This window comes from Dipodomys merriami, unplaced genomic scaffold (genome assembly GCF_024711535.1).
Source record: "Dipodomys merriami isolate MVZ:Mamm:240054 unplaced genomic scaffold, mDipMer1.0.p SCAF_16, whole genome shotgun sequence".
Classification (NCBI taxonomy): Eukaryota; Metazoa; Chordata; class Mammalia; order Rodentia; family Heteromyidae; genus Dipodomys; species Dipodomys merriami.
In genome coordinates this window covers 25,178,336-25,203,687 of record NW_027202937.1, presented here as the reverse complement: position 1 = coordinate 25,203,687, position 25,352 = coordinate 25,178,336, and the positions used below count along the sequence as shown (strand labels likewise).

The 25,352-nt window shown below is 40.6% G+C and overlaps 1 protein-coding gene across 1 annotated transcript; it reads left to right on the top strand.

Annotated features, from left to right (window-relative positions):
• Window positions 1-5,044: 5,044 nt before the first annotated feature.
• On the top strand, window positions 5,045-23,427 carry Edn1 (endothelin 1). Its single transcript, XM_070024558.1, has 6 exons — window positions 5,045-5,284; window positions 16,793-16,857; window positions 18,583-18,751; window positions 20,292-20,450; window positions 20,626-20,739; window positions 22,205-23,427. The coding sequence occupies exons 2-6, from the start codon at window positions 16,794-16,796 to the stop codon at window positions 22,305-22,307; spliced, it is 609 nt and encodes a 202-aa protein (XP_069880659.1). The 5' UTR covers window positions 5,045-5,284; window position 16,793; the 3' UTR covers window positions 22,308-23,427.
• The last annotated feature ends 1,925 nt before the right edge of the window (window positions 23,428-25,352 follow it).

The window sequence follows — 25,352 nt, the reverse complement described above, 5'->3', positions numbered from 1 at the left end:
AAGAAAAATACTGATTACAAGTGGGGCTAGACAGTTCAATCAATGGATGGAAGTGTTTTCTACATCTGTGTACGTGTGTTCCATAGGAGAGTATATTCATTCATGAGATTTCAGGTAGGGGCATACAGCAATATTTGTTGCAGACATTTTCAGTGGTAGATGGGGTATTAGAGTGTCTTTATAGAATTTAAAAGTGTCTCTGCTTTAATAGTGCAAACCATTATATTTGAATCATAAGTCACTTGAATGATTTCAATGAAGATAATTTAAGACAACATCAAATTCAGTGGTAACTTTTTTTCTATAAAGGTAGGTGTTTAAACATCTGTGAGAGGTGCTGTCAATAAGTGGTACTGTTTCTTAAATGACTGTTTATTAGCAAATTGCCTGATTCTAACAATATAAATTTCAGGGGTCTGAATTAACATGCTAACTCATCAGTCTCAAACAGCAGTCTCGGTGGCCTTCTGTGGTTCAAGTAATGTGCTTGCGCTACTCAGAGTTTCTGTTACAAGTGCCATGCCAATCAGGTAATGGGAAAATCAGAACTATGAAGAAAGTCTCTGGGCATGAAAAAAAAATGGAATTGTAAAAAGCAAATCATCAACTATAATGGGAAGTATGAAGTAGTAAATCAATAAAAGAGTTCATCCATGGTTGGGGGAGGGGGAGGGTGGAGGTTCTTCTCCAGTTCATCTGGAAGATATTTCATCTGTTATGTTAGCATGGTCTACACACACACACACACACACACACACACACACACACACACACACACACACACCTGCTCTTTAGAGCAATTATTTGGCACATTTTCTGAGACTAAATTATTTATCATTTGCCCAATGAGTTATGAGTTAGTTATATTCTTGAAGATTTATTGGTCCAGCAAAGTTAGTTTGAGATGCAACTAATTCTAAAGAAATTCATTTAAATAGAGATAATTACTAACATTTGGAGGGTCATGAGGCAATTAGTGCCTCAAGACCATTTCAATGAAATGCTCTGACTCCTCAGCAGAAAGCGTGGTAGAGTTAGAATGTAGGTTGGACATTAGTATGAACACATCAGGGATATTTTATTATCATGGAAGTCCTCACCAAACAAAGATAGAGTCGTGGTGGAAAAATATGACAATTTATTCTGAAAATACTTGTTTTTATCATACCCCAAATTCTTGTTTGTGTTTTTCATCCAACTAGAATAGAAAATGTGAGAATAGGGACTCCATGTTGACAAATATATTACCAGCTTCAGGACACTGATCCCTAGTAGGTTCTCCATAAATACTGTCAAAGTAATCTGAAATTAACTACATACCTACTCTGGGCTTCTAAGTCTTGTCTTACAGGGTTTTCATCAGATATCCCATTGACTAAAAAGAGTCTAGGCAGATCTAGGAGTGGGTAGAAATGCATTTTTTAATCTGTGGAAATTGAACTAAGAGACTATTTCAGGATAAATCATTAGAAATCAGGCCTTCTAATTTAATTCTTTTTAAAATTTACCTTGGATTTAAGGAGTGATTCTGGTTCTTTTGCAGGAGAATTAGCTGTTGTTGGAACACTTGTTGAAATTGTCTTTCTGCTAAGTCTCTTTCTCACTTCTCTTCTCTCTCTCTCTCTCTCTCTCTCTCTCTCTCTCTCTCTCTCTCTCTCTATCTCTCTCTCTCTCTCTGTCTGTCTGTGTCTCTCTTTCTCTCCATCTCTCTCTCCTTCGCTCTCAAGATCCATGATGGGAACTAGTGGACTTCCTTACAGATCTCACTGTTGAGGGTTGTATCAAGACATCATCATCATGCAGCTTCAAAGACTTTTATCCCAAGAGCACCTCCACTGGTACCCAGGGGTTTTCCCACAGGACTTTTAGTCAAACGTCACATGACTCATGGCTGCTAGAAGTTCTGCTCCAGCCCCGTGTGCATGCTTCCTCCTGTCACATAGGAAGACAGAAAGTACTGCCTTGATGAATCATTTTTGGCTCAAATTCTGCTCTTCCCACTGAGGAGGCTGGAGAGGGATGGGATACAGTCTTGGCACAAGTCCTTGAAAGGAGAGACTTGGTCTGGCTGCATAAATTTCTTTTGTTATAAAATCCTGATTAAAATAGACATCTTTGCTGGACATATCAGATCTCTAATGTAACTAAAATGTACTTTTCCTCTAACCTTGAACTTGACCATTTAGATTACTTTGAATGTAACAGTTTTTATATATTTATATAATGCTTATAGCATAAACTTGCTATTAGTGTAATATTTATATTTACATATGTATTGTATAAATGTTAAATTTGTCACTCCCTTTGTAGTAAGATGTAGGACAAACATTTTCAGCTAAAATAAATGGGTGCTATTTTTGGAACAGTTACTGGGGCTATTTAATGGATAGAGGGCTTGGATCTAAATTTCCCCTCTTAATTATTTGGTCAGATTGTAAAGTGAGGACTTTAAGAGGCAATGTGTGAGAAGAGGCCTTTGGGACTGTTGATACAAACCTTGGATAGGGTGTTATATGTATAGTGTGAATGTGGTTTGATTTAAATGTTTTACTGAGTACTTCCGAAAAAGTAAGTCACCATGCAGAAGCTGGGAAAACAAAGATAAATGCATTCCTTTGCACCAAGGAATTTACAGTCTGGAAGGTGAGGCAGGTGAATAACTGCTGGTCATAATCAGGTGTAATTAGTGTTGTGCAAGGAGTCTGCAGGCAGTTATTGTGCGGGAGGAACTTAGGAGGGGCACCTAGCCTTTGTTTTAGTCAGAAGATAACATGGCTTATAATAGGACAGGATAGACTTGGCATATATGTGGATTGAGGGGCTTTAGGGAGACATTCTCAGAGAAGTAACATCCCCCCCTTTGGGTCTTCAAAGATCAGTACAGGGCCAGCAGGACTGCAGGCAGAGGGGAAAACAGGCCGGAGCTCCCAGAGGCTAGAGAAAGTGGGACAAGTTCAAGGTCACTGCTTATACACATAAAACTAGGAAGCAAGGGCATTTTAAAGATTCATCTGAATGATGCTGAGAAATAGGTGAAGGATTGAAATAAAGGAGAAAGAGACTTGCATTTTATAAGTACAAATCCATCAGTTTATGGTAAATGATTATTTTTGTTTGCTTGCTTTTTTGTTTTTTCATAATAAAATGGAGGGGTTGGGTTTTGTAATAGATGGAGATTTCTGGGGTCATTTGAGTATACTGTTGTTGGTCTGATTAATTCTCTTTCTACCCAAACTTCTATTGGAATCTCTAGTAAGGTATAAAGTTAGTTGACTTAAGATCATTGGCTTGCAATGCAGTGTGCATGGGTTTTAGGAAAATGAGGCAGGGGCCAGGGAAGCAGCTGCGAGGCTGTCTGGTTGGTCAAGGAAAGGAATTGCCACGACTAGGAAGGAACCAAAGAACAGACAAAGGCATTAAGGGTTGCCTTGTGGATTTCTGGCTTGGATAGCTAACTCAATAGTGGTAAAAACAATAACTCACAGGTACTAAGCATCCACTGTGGGTTCATACTGCTCTATAAGCTTTACAAATAGCAACTCGTTCAGTACCCACAGCCATGAAATGACGTCAGAACTTCGCTTTCCACACTTTCCAGACAAGGAAATAGAAACCCAAGGATAAGTACCTTCTCCAAGTTTACACAACTAGTAACAAACAGATGTGGAGGCCATCTACTTATGAAAGTCTTGAAGACCCCACCCCTCACAAACAAATTAGGATAGAATTACCCAGGGGTATCTGCTTGGTAAAGAAAGAAGGCAGAACTCCTGTAGGAATTTCCCATCTTTCAGGAGTGAACCTGTGGAGCAGATGGAGCTGGATTAACCTGCTAGGTTCGAGGCCTCAGGAGACAATGTCAGGACACAGGCCAAAACCTCTAGAAGGGGACAGCACCTATCCTTTCCAGGAAATGGAACCTGAGGAAGGCAGAGTTGGGGTATGCTGGAGTCCTGGATACTGACCCCTGTCCATGATTCCATGGCCCTTTTGTGAATAAGGCAGTAGTTGCAGGTCAAGACTATGAGTTTGATTTTTGTTGTTGGACTATTGGTCATATGGAATGAAGAGGAATGAGGGAGTAAGACTTGGTTATGAATCAAAAGTCAGGTTATATGCTTATCTTAACGCTGGTTGTAAGTCTGTGAAATCTTTTCCTGAAACATTTAATGGGTTAGAAATTCACTTTGTTGGAATGATTCCTCTCCTTTCTCTCTACTAAGAACTAGCCAGCAAGTATGAAAAGGAATAAGTGGAAACCTCAATGAAGTCTGAAACTATTACAATGAGCCTGGGTCACCTAAAGCTCAGGAAGTTTGTAGACAACTCTTCTTACTTACAGTAATTACCAGGACACCTATTTGAATATTTTCCCAGGTTAAAATCCAGAGGCCTTCTCAGAGGCCTTTGCTTTCCTCAGGCTAGTCCATAGCAAGCGACTTTCTGTCCATGCTGAACTATTGTCAGTCATAGTTCATGTCATGGAAGACATTATAATCCTGTTGTCCCATCCCAATGACTTTGCTAGGGGGCGTTGGTAGTATAGTGGTGAGCATAGCTGCTTTCCAATGACTTTGCTAGGGTAGTTGTTGGTGCTCCCCAGAGTCTTTAGGCTCTGGTATCTGACCAATTTCCCTTCTTAAATTAGTCTCACTGAAAATGCCATTTCCCCCTTTTTAAAAAGTTATTTTCAGTAAATAAGTGTCAATTTAATGGGGCCATTTGTGTGCATAATGCATCTTGATCATATCCCATACGTTTTCTTTTCCTTCAAAAAAGATGGAACCGAAAGAGTGTCTCCATTTAAAATCTTTCTGCAAAAGCCAACTTTATAAAATTTATCACCTGGCTTAGGCTTTGAAAGTACAACCACCTTTCCTCCTGAATCTTTATCTTTTTATTTTCTCCCTTTCTCTGGCAGTGTATGTGGTTGAACTCCCAATATGGTTATCATAAAACCATCATAGTTATAAAACCTGCTTATATAGCCCTTAGCATAACCTGTCAGGTTTTATTTGCCTGTTTTCATGTTTGGCCGGGTCTCCCATTACCTTAAAGATCTAAGGAGAAAAGAATCAAGTCTTGTTTTTATTCACCATGGAAAATCCTACTTGAATATCAAGTTCAGGGTTTCTTGTCTTTCTTTTTTCTTTTGTTTTTCTTTTGTCAGTCAGGGGGCTTGAACCCTGGGCCTGGGTGCTGTCCCTGAGCTCTTCAGCTCAAGGCAAGCTCTCTACCACTTGAGCCACAGCACCATTTCCGGCTTTCTGGTGATTGATTGGAGGTAAGCATCTCATGGACTTTCCTGTCTGGGCTGGCTTTGAACCGCAGTCCTCAGATCTCAGCTTCCTGAGTAGCTAGGATTACAGGTATGAGCCACTGGCCCAGGCAATGTTTTTTCTTCTACAATGTGCTGGTACCAGAAGCAGAGAGGTGAGCTTTGACCACCACATGAGGATCCTGGGGAAAGGAGATGGAAATGTGAGAAATCCATCCCCTCCTGAAGCTATCTAGAGAATGGAATCTTAAGTGGATAGTTTGAGGAATGGAATCTAGGGCTGTAAAGGGGAGAAGAGCTGGGAACTAGAAGGTATAGTGCTGAAATGGAGGATGATGGAGCCTATAAACCATGGCAGGAGCTAAAGGAAGTTCTGACACAAATGGGAACCCAAGAGGAAGGGGTCAAGTTACAGAGAGAGTAATGTAAGGGTTGGCTTAGGGCACATTTGCTGTATCTTGGTATCTAGGGACAGATGGTCTTTCTCTTTAAGAACCCTATATTCTATGCATATTTATATCTTCAACAAGATATCATTAAGAATATTTGAACTGGTCAGAACAAAAACTCTTGTAAGTCTGAATGTGATAGGTCACATCTGAAATCTCAGGCACTCAGGAGGTAGAGGCTGGAAGATCACAACTATGAGGCCAGCCAGTGCAGAGAGAGGATCTCAAAAGCAAAAGGGCTGAAGGTATGGCTCAAGTGACAGAGCACTTGCCTAGCAAGTGTAAGGCTCTGGGTTAAATCCCTGATTGTAAAAATATGGTGAAAACTATCTAGTGAAATGAAAATGTTCATGACTTTGAATGAAACACTGGCTTATTATTCCTTTCAAGAAGGAAATTATAGAAGGAAGACAGACGGAGGAAGAAAACCGGAGATAAGGATGGAAGGGGGGACATAAGCCAAGATGCATTGTACTTATAACCTGACTTATGATATTGTAACCCCTTTGTACAGCTACTAAATAGTAATAAAATTTTTAAAAATTAAATAGAAAGAAGCAGACATGCACCACAGATTCTTAGGAAAGAGATAAAAAAATTTATACCTACAGATACTGTAAAAATCAATGTTCAAAATGGGAAATAAAATTGTGACACTAAGTATGACAATAAGCAATCCAATTAAAAACAGTTTTAAACTGTAATACTAGCTAATCAAGAGGCTGAGATCTGAAGAATTGAAGTTTAGAGTCAGAAATAGTGGAAAAGTCCACAAGATTCCATCTCCAGATCAGAGTGCTGGGCGAGAGGCATGCTTTGAGTGGTAGTAGTCCTAGATAAGAACAAGAAAGTCCAATGTGTTCAATTCCTAGTATCAACACACAAAAAAGTTAATGAAGGGAAAAAGCCACAATCTGTGTAACTGCATAGGGAAATGTCTTTTTAGAACTTATGTAGAAAATCTACATAAATCATGTAAGGAGTGAAATGTAACTAAGGACAGATGTGAAGATGGCTTTAATCTATCTCTGAATAAATACTGGTACAACAAGAGAGGAGAAAGGGAAAGCTAGTTTCTAGTATAGGCTGAGGCTTTCAAGAATATATAAATAGAATAAGGACAAGTAGGTTTATTTTATTTTTTTAAATCCATATTCCTAGTGAAAATAAGCAGGACTAGCCTTGTGGTTTACAGGATTGATATAACTTTCAATCCTGTAAAATTTTAAGGCCAGGAGAGAAAATTCCTTCCTTTTCATTGTGTAATAACTTGGCTTTATTGACAGAATAACCTTTGGTTAATAACAAGATTATGTCACACGACGAACATTTATAAACACTGTTTTATTTAACTATTTTCTTCTAAATTTTTTTTGTTGTAATTGCTGTTGTTGGTCCTGAGGCTTGAACTCTGGACCTGGACATTGACCCTGAGCTTTCTTTCTCAAGGCTAGTGCGCGACCACTTTGAGCCACAGCTTCACTTTCAGTTTTCCGGTGGATAATTGGAGATAAAGAGTCTCACGGACTTTCCTGCCCAGGCTGGCTTTGATCACCCAGGTGATCCTCAGATCTCAGCCTCTTGTGTAGCTAGGATTACAGGCGTGAGCCACCGGCATCCAGCAGTGTTTTAATAAATTGGAAAAACCTAAATTCTTTCTTCTCTACCTTCTTTGTTAAGGTATTTTAATGTTTTGTATATTATGATCTAATTGAAATTTCTAATAGCAAATTCAGTTCTTTATGAAAAATTATAGGTGATTGAAGTAGAGGACTTACTTCTCATATAGCTATTTTCCTTTTAAGGTAAATTACAAAATACAGACACAAGCAGTGTAATGGTGTCTCAGTTAATGACAGACCCTACAAAATCATGATGTAGGGCATAGAGCCAGATAGGAGATATGCTAGCCTATCGACCTCTGTGACAGAATCACAGAATGACGTATTTCTTGGAATCTCCTGTGAAGGTACATGTGAATATACATATTCTTCACGGCTCATTTCACAGTTCAACTTCTACATTTTCATCAAGAAGTAGGTAGATCTATGTACTCAATCCCATATCCATATCTCATTTCTGATGACCTCACCTTTTTCTAACACCTCTATGGATTGCCTTTTGTGTTTGTGTTTTGGACTTTTAAAAGTAACAAGCTATGCTATTGATTAGGATTCTGATACTAAGTGGTTTTTCTAGTCAGTCTCCAATAATACAACTGATGTAAAGCTATTCTTACAGCGCTCTCCTTTATACTTATATATTCTGCATTGAATGACCTCTTTCTTGTACCTTATTTGCTGGATCCCTGAGTTCAATAAACTTCACTAGTTAACTTTTCCAATTGATATGGTAGTCTCCATCCTTTGATATATAATCTCAACTGAACACTTTCATTTAAGCATCTTCAGTTGCTTTCATAATAGGAACAAGGAGAGACAGAGAAGAAAGAAAAGAGATGGGAGAAGGAAAAGGTAAGATAGGAATATTGGGTTCCTTGTCTGTGTGAGTAAAAGGTTGCTTTTTAAAAAAAACAAATCTGTTTATGAGTAGACATTACTTCCTGTTAAGTTGGATAATCTACATTTGGACAATATCATTATTAGAGTTTTGCTCTCCTCAGAATTGAGTGTTTTCATAGTTTGGCATCCTAGTAAAATTATAAATTGCTCACTTCCTCTACTTAAATTCTATTTCGTTTATATGTTATTTTTCCTCTGGTTTCTAAGGTGTTGAGTAGTGTGTACTCCAAAGATGACTTCACTTTACAGATCCTATGCTGGCTAGAAGGAATCAATGACCCTGGAAAATCCCTAAGACTTTATTACATATTGGTCATTACTTATAATTTTGTAGTTAGGGCTTTACGCAAATACCATACAATCTTTAATTTGAAGAAAGAATAGGACACTATCCATTTGACTATATATTTGATTAAAATGACAAAAATAAGTATAATTGGGAAGTACAAGGTATTTATTTCTGGCCAACTGTTGAGAATAAGAAAAACTCCACATCTAGTTTAATAATGTATAGAAGAAAACGCTTACCTATCAAAGTGAGAAGCTATGGTTTGGGTGGGAGTCTGTGTGCATTGGGGAAATCTGTGTGTTGTCATCATGAGGAGGAAAGAATGGGAGAGAGTTAGGGGAAATGAAGCTGCTGGTACAGGGACCTGGTCATTAGTCCAAAAAAGATAGTTTCTCCAAGATAATGTACAAAAATAGAATGGATGTTGGGGGAGAAAGAACAGCCAGAAAGAAACAAGGCTATAAAGATGTTTTATCTAGAAATGTTAGTCCTCCCTGACTAATCTTGAAACAAGTTTGAAAGAAAACAATCTAAATAAGCAACATTTCAGCGCTCGGGGTCCTCCCAACTTTGTAGCAAAGGTCTGTGCTTTAGGCGAACAGTTCACACTCAAAGCTCTCTAAAACTGTTTTCCTTGCTTCTCTCACATTCTAGGAAGGGGTCCAGGGCTCCTTTCTCTTCTCTTTCCCCTCCTCTTGCTCTTCTTCCTTCTTGCTTTCCTCCACCACTTCCCCTGTCTTTTTAAAGTGACTACATTTCTTTAAAATAAATGGGCATATGAAGGTCCTAACAAAAACAGTATCATTACCTTTCATTCTTTGCTCTTGGGGGGTCTTATGTAGGAAAGCTATGCATTCAATGGTCTTTTAGTTGCTGTCAGTAAAAAAACAAAAACAAAAAACAAAACTCCATTGAAAGAAACAGCAATAATCAATAAATATTTAATAGCATTAGCACAAAGCATGCAGTTTTTAAGATTTACCAAAAAAACAATTAAAGGCGCCAGTTTCAAGAAAAAAAATAATTTTTTTCCTTTTTATCTTCTTAGGGTTTTTTTTTTTTAATTGTAAAGGTGATGTACAGAGAGGTTACTGTTACATTAGTCAGGTAATGTGAGTACATTTCCTTTTGAACAATGCCACCCACTCCCTTATTCTCTCCCAGGTTTTCCCCTCTTGACTCCCCTTCCCCCCTCCTCCCTTGCCTAGTTGTATGGTTCATTTCCAACCTAGTGTCTAGAGGGATTCACTGAATTGATTCACCCTTTATCCCGCCATTTCTGTGCTTTCCCTTCCCCTCATCAAATCAGATAAAGGTATATATAAGACAAAGGGTACAGAAATTTAAAAAAATAGCAGCAAAAGGGAATAAACTGAAGGAAGAAGGAAAGAAAACAAAAAAGCCTCCAACAGTACAATGTAAAACCTCTTGTTTTCATTTCTTGGAGTTCATTTCGATAAGCATCATTTTATATGATCATAACCACCCACAAAGGGTTTTTTCCCCATATAAAGATTACATTTAAAAAGTAGAAATGTCAAATCAAACAAAACTTGTAGTGTTAAATATATTTTGGGACTTGTGGCATTAAATTTGCATTTTTAAATGAATCCAAATGTCCTCATAGGAAAGTAATTCACTTTTCCCCCATTTTTTTTTTCTATAATGGCAATCAGTAAGAAATATTTGTTCTTCTCCACATTTGGAAAACTGTGATTATTTGAAGGGAAATTTACCAATTTACAAGGTAGGTTTGAATTACATGTAGGTAAAGGTAGGTAGAAATAAAGAAAATAATGCCTTTTTAGCAAATCTTTTCTTATGAAGGGAAGAGATAAATAAAAAAAAAATAATGAGAGCCAGAGAAGTTACCTAAAACTCTATAGCAATTATTCTATTTCCCTGACAATGAGTCCGAAAAAATTTGAAAAATATTCCAATAATTCAAACTTTTGGTATTTTTAATATAAACATAGTCCAGACTTAACAGTGACATCTTCCACCCAATGAACTGTTGAAATCTGTTGGGTTTAAGCACTGGGAAGCAATTCCTCATAAAACTGTGGTTTTTCTATACCATGTTCTTTTTGCTTTAGTGCCCCGATGGTTATCTTGAGGCCTAGAGCATCACAGGGCCAACATTGTCCTCTATAGATAATCTACATCCTGCTGTCATGTTGCAGGAGTATAGAATGTAGTGATTCACCTCAAAATATTTCCCTCATCACCAAATATCTGTTCTCACTGAAGCTGCAACCCCAAGAATCAAATGTTCACATTAAAATTCTCTGTCCATTGGCCAGCACCTAAATCCTCTTACTTCTAAAGATCTATTCCCCTCCCTCCCCTTTGCCGTGTTTCTTTCCCCGTGGTAGATTTCAGTAATCTACTGTCTGTCTGTGACTATAAAAAAATGACTAATTTTATCTTTACATTGGAACAGATAAAATCCCTGCAACTTCTTTGGGCATCAAGTAGTCACTCACTAAACATATATTCCCACGAAGTTTGGGAAATTGAATTAAAGCAGCTTTCCAATTTCAAAATTTTAATATGAAGTAAATTAATATGAAAGTGAATTCATTTCTTGTTACTATCTTAGAATGACACTTGACATTTTAGTTGGATAACAAAGACTTTTCACTGCACAAAATTTGAGAAAGATGAAAGACCCCTTGCTTTTTTTTGCCACTGCAAATAAACTTTAAAAAATGTACAGTCATTAATAAAATGGCCTCATTAGTGAAAGGATTCTGACGGGAGTGGAGTTAGCCAGAGACATGCTCCTTAAATGCCACCCAGTGTGGGAAGCAAGCTTGGAAGGTGCTGTCTTATGTGCATGCCACCTGACCTTCAGCATCTATTTCTCTTGCCATCTCGACTTGTTTCATTTTCTATTGCTTATAACACAAAACCTGAGAGTGGGATGATGTAGAAAGAATAATGGCTTATTTGGGCTCAAGGTCCTGAAGAGGTGAAGTTCAAGCGCACGGTGCCAGCATACACTGGGCTGGGTTTCCGAGAAAAGCTATATGTGCGTTCAACTCAGCAGAAAGTAGAAGAGCAAGTGGACAAAAAATGAGAGATGAAACTCCAATGAGTCTTACTTTACAGCAACTTGCTGACACTCCTGGGAGAAAGGCATTCATCGTGCGAGCACGTACACACAGTGTGCTTCTGTGTGTGTGTGTGTGTGTGTGTGTGTGTGTGTGTGTGTGTGTGTTACAAGGACCCTGCTAGTCAAGCACTCTTTACACTTGAGTTATGACTCTCCAGTGTTCTATATTTTAATTATTTTTTAAACGCTCCTGCTTTTCACTTAAGTAGCGGTGTTACATGCATGCAACACCATATCCAATCTGCAAAAAAAAATCATTCCTCTTTATGACCTACTCATATATAAAAGCACTACAATGGGAGTTAATTTCCCTTAGAAGTTCAGAATGGGCAAGCCATGTTCCAACCGCAGCATACCACATGAGGTGTTTGTGTATGTATGAACATTTGCATTTCTGATAGCTTAATGAACATATGATAATTAAAGGTTTAGCATGTATTCAACCATGATTTCATTTATATATGTTATTGCTTAGGATTGTAGTGATACAAATCTTTCTTTAAATTATTCAAGTGAAAAAACCCCACAAGATTATTGAAAAAAACACTATCAAAATTACACAAGAGCCATGTAATCTGGCAAACATTGTGAAAGAGGTTTATGAATGAGCTTTTGAGAAATGCTACATTACAGAACTGGACCTAGTCTTTGTTGTTATTGTTGTTGTTATTTATTTTTGGTGCCTAGGAGCTTTTTTGCTTACGGCTACTGCTCTACCACTGGAACCCGAGCTCCATTTCTATTTTGTTTTTTAGTAGTTCATTAGAGATCAGAGTCTTACAGACTTTTCCTGACTGGGATGGCTTTGAACTGAGATCCTCAGATCTTAGCCTCTTAAGTAGCTAGGATTACAGGCATGAACCACTAGTGCCCGGATTGGCCCTAGTCTTTTAAGCTACATGTATACCCCACATCAATAAGCTTTTAAAATACGTGGCATTATCTATCCTGACCATAGCCACATCTACCATTATGATTTAGGCTATCCAAAGATAACTGTGCTGCTCATGTCTTCTAGGTGTGTACAATGTGTGATGGGCCTAGTAATGAGACCTTCACAAGAGTGCTAGACAAAGTAAGAATTTAAAAGAGTCACCCACACAGCCCAGCCAGGCCTGGTGGGGGGGGTCAGCTTCGGCTTGACTACAATAAGCTGGTTAGCTTTGCTTTTTTTCTTTGTTTCCATTGTCAGCAACCTCATAGCTGTTTTCTTCCTTGAGCAAAAAAAAAAAAAAAAAGCAACATCTCACAACAAATTTATTGGCTTGGCAAAGCTGCAAGATTTATTACGCAAAACTTAAGAGAAGAGGGCTAAAAACAGTACATTTTGCTACTGTGTAATATCTGTATTTGGAGCTCAGGGTGTTTTATTTATAGATAGCTATTGATACATAGCCAGAGATAGAGAAAGAAATACATTTAAGAAATAGCGTTAGCAAGGTTTCCAGCATCTAAGTATAATTCTAAAAGCAAGAGTAAAAGCAAGAAAAGAAACAGCAAACTGTTCTTTTTTTGGGGGGGGGGAGAAACCTTCTTTATCTCTTCTCTTCCTATTGTCCCTTCCTTCTGAGGATGATTGGCCCCCTGAAGAGCCTTTTTCTTCTTTGTGAGGAAGGATGGGGGAACAAGGAAGACACCTTCATAGAAGCTCTTCATATTTCTTTTTCTTTTTCCTTTCTTTCTTTCTTTTTTTTTTTTTTTCAGTAGTAGGGCTTGAACTCAGGGTCTGGATGGTGTCCCTGAACTCCTTTACTCAAGGCTAGTGCCTTGATCCACATCTCCTCTTCTAGTTTTTGAGGGGTTAATTGAAGATAAGAGTCTCACTGTGACTTTTCAGCCCAGGCTGGCTTCCAACAGTGATCTTCAAATCTCAGCCTCCAAAGTAGCTAGGATTACAGGTGTGAGCTACCAGTGCTTGACTTCCATATTTATTTCTTTATCCAGCTTTTGGACCTTCTCTTCTGCTACTTCCCTGTCTAATAAAGACTTAATTAAGGTGCCAGGGGGAGTTTGTAAAACTGGTTTGTTGGGGTTCTTTTCCCCTCCCCTTGGTTCTTGGGAAGATTTCATTGTGGGACACTGCGGAACACCACAGCTGCCTTCTCTGGGTATCTAGAAGGAAAGAGGGCTGACAGAAGTGGTATTGATGAGAGCCAGAGAGTGAAGATTTTACCAATAAACTAAAAGAGGAGACCAGGAATCACACACACACACACACACACACACACACACACACACACACACACACACACACACACACACACACACACACACACACACACACACACCCTACCTTGAAAAAAATCAGGATGCAAAAAACCAGGGCACATTTATTTTAACTTGGAGAGATAAATCGTTCCCAAATCTGAAATCCTGGGTTTGTATTTAAGATTTCCTTTCACTGAGTTGGGGGAGCGGGAGCGGGGAGGAAAGGGGGAACAGGGGAGGGCAGATCACTGCCCAGGTTTGAATTTCTGTTCCTGAATCCATTCCCAGGATGACATCTTGGAGGAAAGAGGTGGGAAGGTGCGTGGGCCGTTTCCTTGTGCTTCACCTCTTCACCTGATGGCTGGTGCTTAGGTCACCTGTGGGTTAAGATGGGGGGCGGGGAGGGCAGGCAGCGGCCCCATCCCAACTGGAAGATGGCCCAAGCTTGGACACAGAAAGAAACTTGAGCGGGGAGGTTTCCAGGGAGGGTCTGGGGACACACGGGCCCTGACAGTGTTTGGTCAAACCTGGCAGAAGGTTTTTAAGGAAACAAGGTGTGGAGAGGGATAGGGAGGTACCCCTCAATACACATTTCCTAGTCACCTTTCTCCCTGGGAGTGGGAGGGGGGGGGGCGCAGAAGTTGACAAGCTTGGAGCTTGTGAATGTGACATCAGCTCTTTTCAAGGCCTCTGCCAGAGCTGGGGCGGGCAAAGCTAGCTTCCTGCTTGGGCCCAGTTCTGGGGGGAGCTGTGGCCTCCCTGGGCCCCAGGGTTGGGCTGAGGTAAGCAAGGCGGAGGCTGAGAGCTTTGGGCAGAGGCGCTGGGCATCATCCCCAGGTATCTCCGTGCGTGCACGTGGGTGTGGGAAGGGAGGCTTCCTGCCTTTTCCCTCTCCAGCTCTTACTGCAGAAGCTTTTTCAGGGACTAGATCTTCTTGGGGACTTGACCCTGCCATCGTGGCTCACTGACTGGCATCTCCAGGGAGGTCCAGGGGGTCTTAAAAATGTTGCAAGTCCACAGCTTCTGTGTTAGGATAAAGCCTGTCCTTTAGATTCTAGAAATGAAGAAACTGTGCGGTGGGATCCCCCCCCCCCCCCACACACACACATCACCTTACACACACACACCAGAAAACCTGAGCAAAATAAGAATTGGAAGAAGTCTTGGCCTAAACTCAGCTTTTCCCAGTGCAGGGAAGAGAACTATAGGTCTCTCCCGGGCGGGCTGGGAAGACGGTGATGTCGCTGTGCATTCTGATTCCCCTCCCCCCTTCGTTTCTCGCCTGAAAAGTGGGGCTCGTTGAAGTAGTCAGAAACGTGTTCTATGCGTGTTTGGCTTTATTCATTAAGGCATGCACCTGAAAGGGGGGGGTTATTTCAAGGTTAGATAGACAGGAAATTGTTTGGAAAATGTAAACACATTATTAAATGTGAGGTATTATCTGATCCTATTATTCACATGACCATTTCCGTCTTCCCAACACTGTCCACACTGTGTATTCACATAGTGCTGTATCAGAACACCCTTTTGCCCTGAAAGAGGAAGCCAACAGGTGGTTGGGGGTGGGGGGTGGGGGGGTGGTGGTGGTGGATTCCCTTAGGGAATTTGTGCCCATGTCAGGGGGCAGTGGAATCATCTGAAATAGTTGGATTTTCTATGTTACAGGCTTGTTCCCTTCCCTCCCTCATCTCTGTTCACTAGTTCTTTCCCCCATTGTTTGAAAAGTCAAGGCTTTTACTTTTTTGGCCTAATAAATAAACATCAGCCCCTGTAGCTCTCCATCTCCCCCTGGTGTTCCTCTCCTGTCATTTCTTTAAATCTTGGTATTGACAATGGGCCCATGGCCAGGCAAGAGTGGGTTTATATAAGAAGTAAGTGTGTGTGTGTGTGTTGGGGGGGGGGGTCTCTTCTAATCAGGGATACTGAGGGAGGTGGGGCAGATCTGAGTATATGCCTGATAGATCGCTAGGCTTTCTTCTTCGTTTCCATTCCTGCCAATTCCCTCCCTGATCTCTCTCAGGGTAGATGCAAAAAAACTTTAGGAAAAAAGAAAAAAGACAGAAAAAGCCTGGGAGGGGGTGAGGGCCTTGAAGATAAAAATACATTGATGGGTCAAAATAATTTGACCGCCAGTTGGGAGGGGGAGTAAAAAGGTAGAGGGTCCTCTTGCTTAATCAAGACTAAGAAATCAGACGGACGTAAAAGGAAAAAGAAGCAAACAACAATGAAAAAAAAATCCCCCGCACACAATACAATCTATTGAAACTGTAGCTCATACTTTTCATACCAATGGTATGACTTTTTTTTTTTTTTTTTTTTCCTTCTGGAGAGCCTCTTCTGATTCTTGAACTCGGGCTGGCAGCTTTTGGAAGGGGAAGTAGACTCCAGCACTGCACGGGCAGGTTTACTAAAGGTCTTTAATGGGTATTTTCTTTCTCATAGCCCTGCCCCCTGAATTGTCAGACGGCGGGCGTCTGCCTCTGAAGTTAGCAGTGATTTCCTTTCGAGCCTAGCCTTATCTCCGGCTGCACGTTGCCTTTTGGTGACTAATAGCACAATAACATTGTCTAGGGCTGGAATAAAGTTGGACCTGTTTACCCCCACTCTATAGGGGTTCAATATAAAAAGCCAGCGGAGCGCTGTCCAAGTCAGACGCGCTTCTCCATCTGCGCCAGGGCGAGCGCTCCGGGTCCGCGGCTGCCTCTCCGCACCGCGCCGCGTGCGCGCGCTCGCTCGCAGCCGGCTCTCCGCTCTCGCCGCCGGCCCTCCCCGGGCAGAAAGCGCTCTTTCTCCTCTGAGAAGACACTTAGACGGAAGGCTTTTACCCTGTGATCGCAACCACCACCAGCGCTTGGAGCAAACGGACGCTGTTTTCTTCATTTTCCTTTGGGTTCAGAGTGTGATCCTTTTTGATTTTTTTCCCCCCAGCATGGATTGTTTCTCCATGATTTTCCCTCTGCTGTTTCTGGCTGTCCACGGAGCTCCAGACACAGGTAGGCACGGCTTGATTTGGAAATCTCTTTTCTGATCCATCTTCTGGATTTTTCTTTTTCTTTATAAATTAGTCTAGCTCAGGTAGAAAGCGCCTGGCAAGTATTGCTCAAATCTACTGAGTGTTCCGGTGGAAAAAAATAAAATAAAATTCTTCGACTGGATACAATTGACTGCAATTAAATACAAGGGAGATTTAAAATAACTTTTTATCACTATCGTTATCCTTACTATTATTCCAGGATGCATTTCCTTGGTTTAAAAAATAACTCAAGAAGGATATAAGGCAGCTATAACTTAGTTTACAATACGTGTATTCATACAGGTAATGCGGTAACACGGTGCACTTGGAAACTTTTATCTTGTTCAAACACTGCTTTAATTGTGTGCTAACGTGTAAAATATTGAAACATTTTAGCTCAAAGCCAAGGAATTTTATCCAGGTCATTAAAGTGATAGAAGAACAGTAGACTCACCTGCAAAATGCATGTTATATATATATATATATATATATATATATATATATATATATATATATATATATATATATATATATATATATATATAAACCCCAGGCAGTTTCAGGGCGAAGCAGATGTTTTCTTTAAAATTTGTCATTATTGACTTTGGGTTTCATTTGGCAGATTTTTGGCAGCCAAAGCAGTGCGATCTTTATTTTTCAGTTGTAATCACCTGTCCTGGGAGGGGAGCTGGCTGCTTACAGATTTAGATAGCATGTGTGCATCTGCCTACTGCCTTGCCTCCCCTTCGTTCCAGGGTCAACGCTCTTCCTTTGTCCTTTCTTGACCCTGACCAAAGAGAAAGGATATCAAAAGAATGAAGATCCTGGAATGTGTCTAATCATTTGAAATGTCCAAAATCGGGCAGATAGGCTGTATTGGTAACTAGTCAATGGCAAGACACAGCTGTATCAGGGCTGAGGGACAGGGGTACTCCCCTCCCCCCACAAACACACACACACACACACACACACATTATGCTGCTCTAAGGTCTCTGAATTCACACTTCATGGAGTCCTAACTGGGTGGCTCCCGTTGTTTCTCAGCATCCCCAGTGGTTTCTGTGGAGTCTCCCACCAGAGATGCATCTCGTAGTCACTTTCTCTTTCCCCTGCTGGTCATTCCCTGGTGCTCTGCCTTCTGTATGATTTGCAGAGGTGTGTGTGTGTGTGTGTGTGTGTGTGTGTGTGTGTGTGTGTGTGTGTGTGTGTGTGTGTCTTTTGGGGCACTCTGTGTCTGGCATGAGGTGTGCACTGGAGAGTACCCCCTCAAGCAGGATGGAATGGAAGTGTCTCCCATTCTAGGAATGGGCAGTATCAGTTATTAATCTGTAGTCATTCACTGATTTGAACCCACTGTGGGTTAGGTGGCCCTACTAAGTGTCCAGCAGAAGTGGCCTCAGCTCTCCAAAAGGCAGCATTTCCACGCATGTCCTTGAAGAGGGGCTGCTAAGACCTTTTTCCAGGGGTTTGTCTCTTCTGCATTTGTATAACCTCCCTACAGGTGGAGAAGCCAGCCAGGGGAAAGGTGAAGCCCTGTTAAGGAGAAAAATAAATAAATAGCCCTTTCCTTCTGTTTGCATTGCTTGCCAAGGGCAGCTTCATGCCTCACGCTTTGAACTCTGCTAGATTTGGATGGATATTCTGTGATCCGGTATGTCTCTGAGGAGGCATCACACACTGACTGACCGGCGCTTTCTCTCCACAGGGGCCTTGGGGACTGAGCTTAGCACTGGAGCACCGAGCAGAGGGGAGAAGCCCCCTCCCAGTGAGCCCTGGCGGCCCCGCAGATCCAAGCGCTGCTCCTGCTCTTCCCTCATGGATAAGGAGTGCGTCTACTTCTGCCATTTGGACATCATCTGGGTCAACACTCCTGAGTGAGTCTCTAGAGGGCGTGGTAACTCTATAGTCATTCATTAGCTGAGCAGTTTCTAGAGCTCTGCTTCTGTCTTGGATTCTGATGGTAGCTTTTCTGACAACAGAATAGCACCTTAGTAGGTTACTTGGGCTGCATTGTTTGCTTCTTAGCAGTTAAGAAGAGGGTTTTCTGATGTCTGTAGCTCACACTACTTAATCATTATGGGGTAGATGGAAAACGCTGAGGGCAAGCTGAAGCTATGCATGCTTGGCAGGGTGCTTTCATGGTGCGATCTCACTAGGTTCAGGAAATTAATTACCCAAGTCTCATGCAGGTGGAGAGGTAGAAAAGATCACAGGCAGTCACAAGCCAACCCCTTTGTTTTATCTATAGAAAAATTAAAGCCCATAATGTTGAAATCTGTCCTACAGGAATAATTTCCTGGTATAACTAGAACAGGAGTCTAGATCTCTTTTTTCCTCACTTTTTCTCTTTAGAAAATCCAATTTCAAGACAGAAATGTAAATATAAAGTCTATAGACAAATATAGGCAATTTTTTCTCTTTTGCTCCAAGCACTAGATCCTCCATTAATATTTGTCATAAGCAAGGATATTGTGCTTACCATGTTCTCTATGACAAAAGACCAAAATCCAAACAAAAGTACATCAAACCTAAATACCATGAGCCTAATAGTACTTTGAAAGATAATACTTCCCAAAAGACTTCATTATTTTTTTCCTGAAAGTTGTGGGGCTTGAACTCAGGGCCTAGCTTTGTTCCTGAGCTCTTTTGTTCAAGACTAGCACTCTACCACTTTGAGCCACAGCTCCACTTCCAGGTTTTGAGTGGTTAATTGGAGATAAGAGTCTCTTACGGACTTTTCTGCCAAGTGTTGGCTGTGAACTTCGATCCTCAGATGCCAGCCTCCTGAGTAGCTAGGATTATAGATGTGAGCCATCAGCACCCAGCTGACTTTATTCTTTATGTCATATTGTGAATTATTGGACAGCCTTTTGGCCACAAGTCCTTCCATAGCAATATGATTTCATCAATCCATGGAGGAAATGTGAAAATATTGGTTTTTCCCAGCAAGCTCTTTCAGCATTATCATTTATGATTAGAATTGAAAATAGGTTTGAAAAAAATGTTCTGAGTCATGGTTTCACATTAAAGTATATCTATTCTCTGACCTTTGGTTTAAGTAGCTGTTAGCCAACTAGCACATTAGAAGGAAGAAAATGTAAAACACACACTAAAATAAAGAAGTAATTATTTTGGACAAAAAATATTGGTAGGTGATTAAACTTTGTTAATGATTGCTATGGAATGAAATTTCATTGCAGAGAAACTTGATTTCTTCCCTAATGGGTACACCCATTGAAGGCTTTTGATAGGGACGTGTTGCTGATTACAGCCACACTTATTGCCTTAAGTTATGCTCTCAACAGATTTGTGACTAGCTCCTTGTATACCCGGTAGCATGAACTATCCTCAAAGAATGTATCATTTGGAAGATTATTTATGGTAATAATTTGTATTCCTATCTCTCTACAATAGGCATGTTGTTCCCTATGGACTTGGAAGCCCTTCCAGGTCTAAGCGATCCTTGAAGGATTTATTCCTTATGAAGGCAGCAGACCACATGAACAGATGCCAATGTGCTAACCAAAAAGACAAGAAGTGCTGGAATTTTTGCCAAGCAGGAAAAGAACTCAGGTGAGTCAAAACACCTTTGCTTTTCAGTCCATAGTACAGACACCTGACCTCCTTCTTCTTAGGAAGATACGTTCTGGCTTTGGAGAGGAAGAGAGAAAGAAAGGCAGAGACATTGACAGTTCAAGTGAATCTGAAACGATCATTGATGGAAATTTTTTTCCTTGTGTTTTAACAGAGTACAAGACAGTACACAGAAAGACTGGAGTAACCACAAGAAAGGAAAAGGGTGTTCCAAACTGGGAAAGAAGTGTATCCACCAGCAGTTGGTAGAAGGAAGAAAAATGAGAAGGTATGGGGTCTTTCTTTTATGACCACACGTGCTAATGACTTAATCCCTTGGAACGTCCTATGGAAGCTGGAAAAGGCTTAGAATAAAATGACAAAGGAGATCTTAATGATGTGTAGATTGAACAGAGCAAGGGAATCCCTCCCAAATACATTCGTGCAGGCCTTGAATATCCACTTCTGCCCACTATGCTTCAGCCAACACTAGTCAGTCTATAGGCAGATTTTTTCCAAACCAAAATCCATAGATAGCTGTGTCATTTGGTCATCTTCAGTCTTTCCCTCTCTGTGTCCAAGCGCTTCACATGTTCCTTGTAAAATTAAAACTCGTTTCAGGAAGAGAACATTTGCTTTCTTTAAACTCAAAATGTCAGGCACAGTTGAGTTCTTCAAAAAAAGTAGCAGTTATTCAAATGACTGAAGGGAAAATCTAAGCCATTCGGTAGGGTTGGTGAGAATCAGGATATGCTATTTTTCAGGTTTATTCCTACCATTACTTTTTAAATAGGGAAATGCATTTGGGGAGAGCCAATGCCATTCCAAAAGGCTGTTTAGTTTCCAAACCCTGCCCAGTGGCTCTGAGCAGCTTTGTGGCACAGCTCCTCCCAAATCTTAAGCTTTTGGAAACCCACAGGCTGGAGGGAGGAACCCTATGTTCAGATGTGTTACATGTCCTACATTTCCCTGTCATGGTTTAGGGAAACTGTTCCAAGAAATCCAAGGCCAAGTCGTTCTATGATCAGTGTTCTGAGCCCAAGCTTGGCAGTCCTAAAGAACTCCTGAGTGGTTTACTACTCATTTGTGTGACAACGTTAGATATTCTTTCCTCACACCTGCCTCAGGAGTTTTTGAGCCACACTCGGAATGCTCCTTTCTTAGGTCACAGTTGCTGAAATGATCTGGAATTATCATTGTTTCTATTCCTTTTTATTATGTCATCTATTAATGTTACTCTTCTTATTTCTTTCTTTCTCTTGCAAAGGAAGGAAAAAAAATCAGACCAAACCCAAACAAAAACATTAGGCCTGTAGAAAACTACAATAAAAAAAACACACCCTCAAAGTATGTTCTTTGGGCCTACCTGTCTTCATTTCCATGTCCAATTTGTTACCTTACATGTCTTATATGACTTAGAAGATGTGCAAGAGGGCTGAGCTTGTCTCTGATGGTGAACATTGGAGCTATAAAAGATACTAGAACATCTCCATTTTATTAAAAAATATATTTAGTGTCAATTTCCTCTACACAGAACCCTATGATCCCTCTCCCCCATCCTAAGTATAAGGGGCAGGCTTTTTTTTTTTTCCACAGTAGTATTCATACCTCTTGTGGTCAGCAATAAGAGTTCAGAAACCAGATTTAGAAATGTTTATGCCAGTTTCTATTTTAGGTGTTTCTTTAGCTGAGGAGTCATGTCTTGGCCTTTTTAAAAAAATAATCTTTGTTCTCTCTTGTCTTGTTTCTGATAGGTTGGAGTCCATCAGCAACAGCATCAAAGCATCTTTTCGTGTTGCAAAGTTGAAAGCCCAGCTCTACAGAGAGCAGAGAGTGACCCACAACCGAACACACTGATGATAGATCACCTGCCGGAGGAAGCTGTCACCGCCATATAGAGAGCCTGTGGTCAACTGGGCACCGGATCCAGGTCCATGCTGGCTGGAATCAGAGCAAGAGAACAGTCCCTGCTTGCTCTAGACTGGCCAAGGACTAATATCCTTGTTCAAAACATTCCAGAAAGGGTCCAGGAGTTTCCCCTTCCCCCCCTGCAACATGTCTCCATTTGCTTCCATTGCTTTTGTCTCTTCTTGCTCTTTGGAAATGACAATGGACCTCTCAGAGCACAGAGACACACAATGACATTCGAATTAGGGTGGCACCCTCCAGAGGGAGGAAGGAGATTCCACACCAGGGTGGAGTTTCTGAAGAAAGTCCTAAGGGAGTGTTTGTGTCTGACTCAGGCGCCTGGCACATTTCAGGGAGAAACTCCAAAGTCCACGCAAAGATTTTTCTAAGGAATGCACAAATTGAAAACATACTCGAAGGACAAACATTTGAGTTTTTTTTTTTTTTAAAGACATTTTCGTTTTTAAGTTGTAAAATACAAAACTGAAAGAGCTTCTTACTACTGTCAATCGGGATGTGTTTCATGAGTCTACCTCACCTGTAATTGCACTCTGGCAGAAGTTTTCTCACCTTTAATTATTGTTTCCTCAAATGCTTTCTCCTTCTGCAATCCCCCCGCCCCCAGCCAGCCCCATACTAAATTCTAGTCTGGTAGAAGTCTGGCCCAAGGTGTCAGTGGTTGATAAAAACATTTTACACTCATCTACTGGCTCTGATCCATAAGAAACAAGATTATTGAATCAGAACGTTCCCTTTTCTTGAGTTTTTGGAAGCGCAATGGTAATAAGGTTGTTTATGAAAGATACTGACAGTTGGTTATGCTTTAAAGCAGTAAAGTTATGTTCTTTTATGTCACCGGCAAATGGAAGAGGTTAGATTGAATTTTGATGTACTTATTTTTTTATAGATATTTATATTCAAACAATTTATTCCTTATATTTACCATGTTGAATATATGACTGGGCAGGCCATATTGGTCTATGTATTTTTTTTTAAAGAATCTATTTCTGAATGAAATTGAGAACATGCTTTGTTTTGCCTGTCAAGGTAATGGTGTTAGAAAATAAATATTTTTCCCTACTATACTGATGTGTCTGATCATTTCTAGAATTCCTAAGGAGTAAGCCAATGGGTGGGGGGAATCCTTAAAAATATCTTCATAGAAAGGAGACAATTAGAAGGAAAAATCGTGAAGTTAAACAAGCACTTGATCGATGTCTTCAAAGTTGCTTTTAGAGTGCAGTAAAGACAAAACCAAAGACCATCTTTAACTCCTGTCTTGGATAGCAGCCTCTTGCTTCCCTTTTACCTGGAAAAAAAACAAAACAAAACAAGAAAAACAAAAATAAACCTCTCCAGGGATTTCATCCATTAACTTCTGCTAAGGCTATTAGGCAGGATCCAACAGTTTAAGTTGATGGTATGCTGAGAGATGCTTTCTCTGTATTAATGGGCTGAAGGAAGTAATGGAAAGAAGACCCCCTACCCCGAAAGCTACCTAATTATACATAATTGCACACCAGGGTTGCTGTCAGAGAAAAGCTGGTCAGCCCAGTGCAAGCACAGGCTCCCCATAGCTTTTTATTTGCTCGGATTAAGTATTTTATTTATTAAGGAACATTGAGTACCATTTCTCTTTCATAACCTAGGACTGGCTACGTGCCCACGGAGGACTGCAGGTGCTGATTCTCCGCCACTTGCCTTATAGTACTACCCTCATCACTACTTTGCCTTGCCTAGCCTGGCCAACCATTGGCACTGATATCACAGTATGGTCATTAGCAACAAAAGCTCATAGGAACTTGATCAGCCTTTGAGAATCTTCACCACCCTTCTCTAATAGAAGCTGAAAAAATGTCTTGCATTCAACAAGCATTAGCTCATGGTAATCAATGTTGTCCTAACATTGACACATGGAGGAGGGGGAATATGACATAACAATCTTCAAGCATACATAGTTAGTACCCCAGCTGTACTAGAATGCTTTTTTATCTTCTGCTTTTAAGTTATTTTTTTTTTTGGGTCCGGTCGTGGGGCCTGAACTCTGGGCCTGGGCGCTGTCCCTCAGCTCTTCAGCTCAAGGCTAGTGCTCTACCACTTGAGCCACAGCGCCACATCCGGCTTTTTTCTTTTTGTTTATGTGGTGCTGAGGAATCGAACCAGGGCCTCAGGCAAGCAAGGCAAGTGCTCTACCACTGAGCCACCTTCCCAGCCCCTTTTAAGTTATTTTTTAAAGAACATTCTATTGTCTTTGGAGAATTTCTTATAAAACCCACTTTACCTAACGAGCTGTTCCCCAGTGTAGAGTTCTTAAGGTTATAAAGTGTTTCTCACATTGACAAGGTGCTTGGCCTGAACTTGGTTACCATTTTACATATGAGCTAACTATTCAATCCCCTGGCATGAGGAATTTCCCCATCTGTTCAACAAAGGAGTGAGGAAACTTTTTTTTTTTTCCTAACTGTTCCAAGAAAAAGTCTGAGACTGCATGAAGATGTTGAAGTGGTACAAAGAAAATGAAGGTCTGAGCATAGAAAATGTGGGTCTAATATATTTAAGAGAAAAATGGGGTTGGAGAAGCTAAGGAAGAAAAAAAATGATTCAAAGAACAACACAGCGAAGAAGAAGAGTGCAAAGAGGGGTTTGTTTTTGAATCAATTAAACGTTTTAAGTTCTCTTCTCTCATAAGTCTTGCTTCAGTTACTGGGAAGAAAGACAAAGAGCAGCTAGCTTCTCTTGAGCATGAAGATTAGTAGTAAGTAGAGTTGGGAAGTTCCTGTCTTTCAAATGTATGGAGAGATGTTTCAGCAGTACTCAAGATCCATGCAAGTTTGAGGGATGAAAAGATGGGGAAGACAGTCACATTTATTTTCTGTGGTTTTCCATCGGAAACATGTGTTCTGGAAACTCGTTTAGGACAGATTTCTTTTTTCACATTAGTGACCTAGTAGAGCTTTGAAGTCATGACTCCAGTGACCACCAGATCCTGGACTG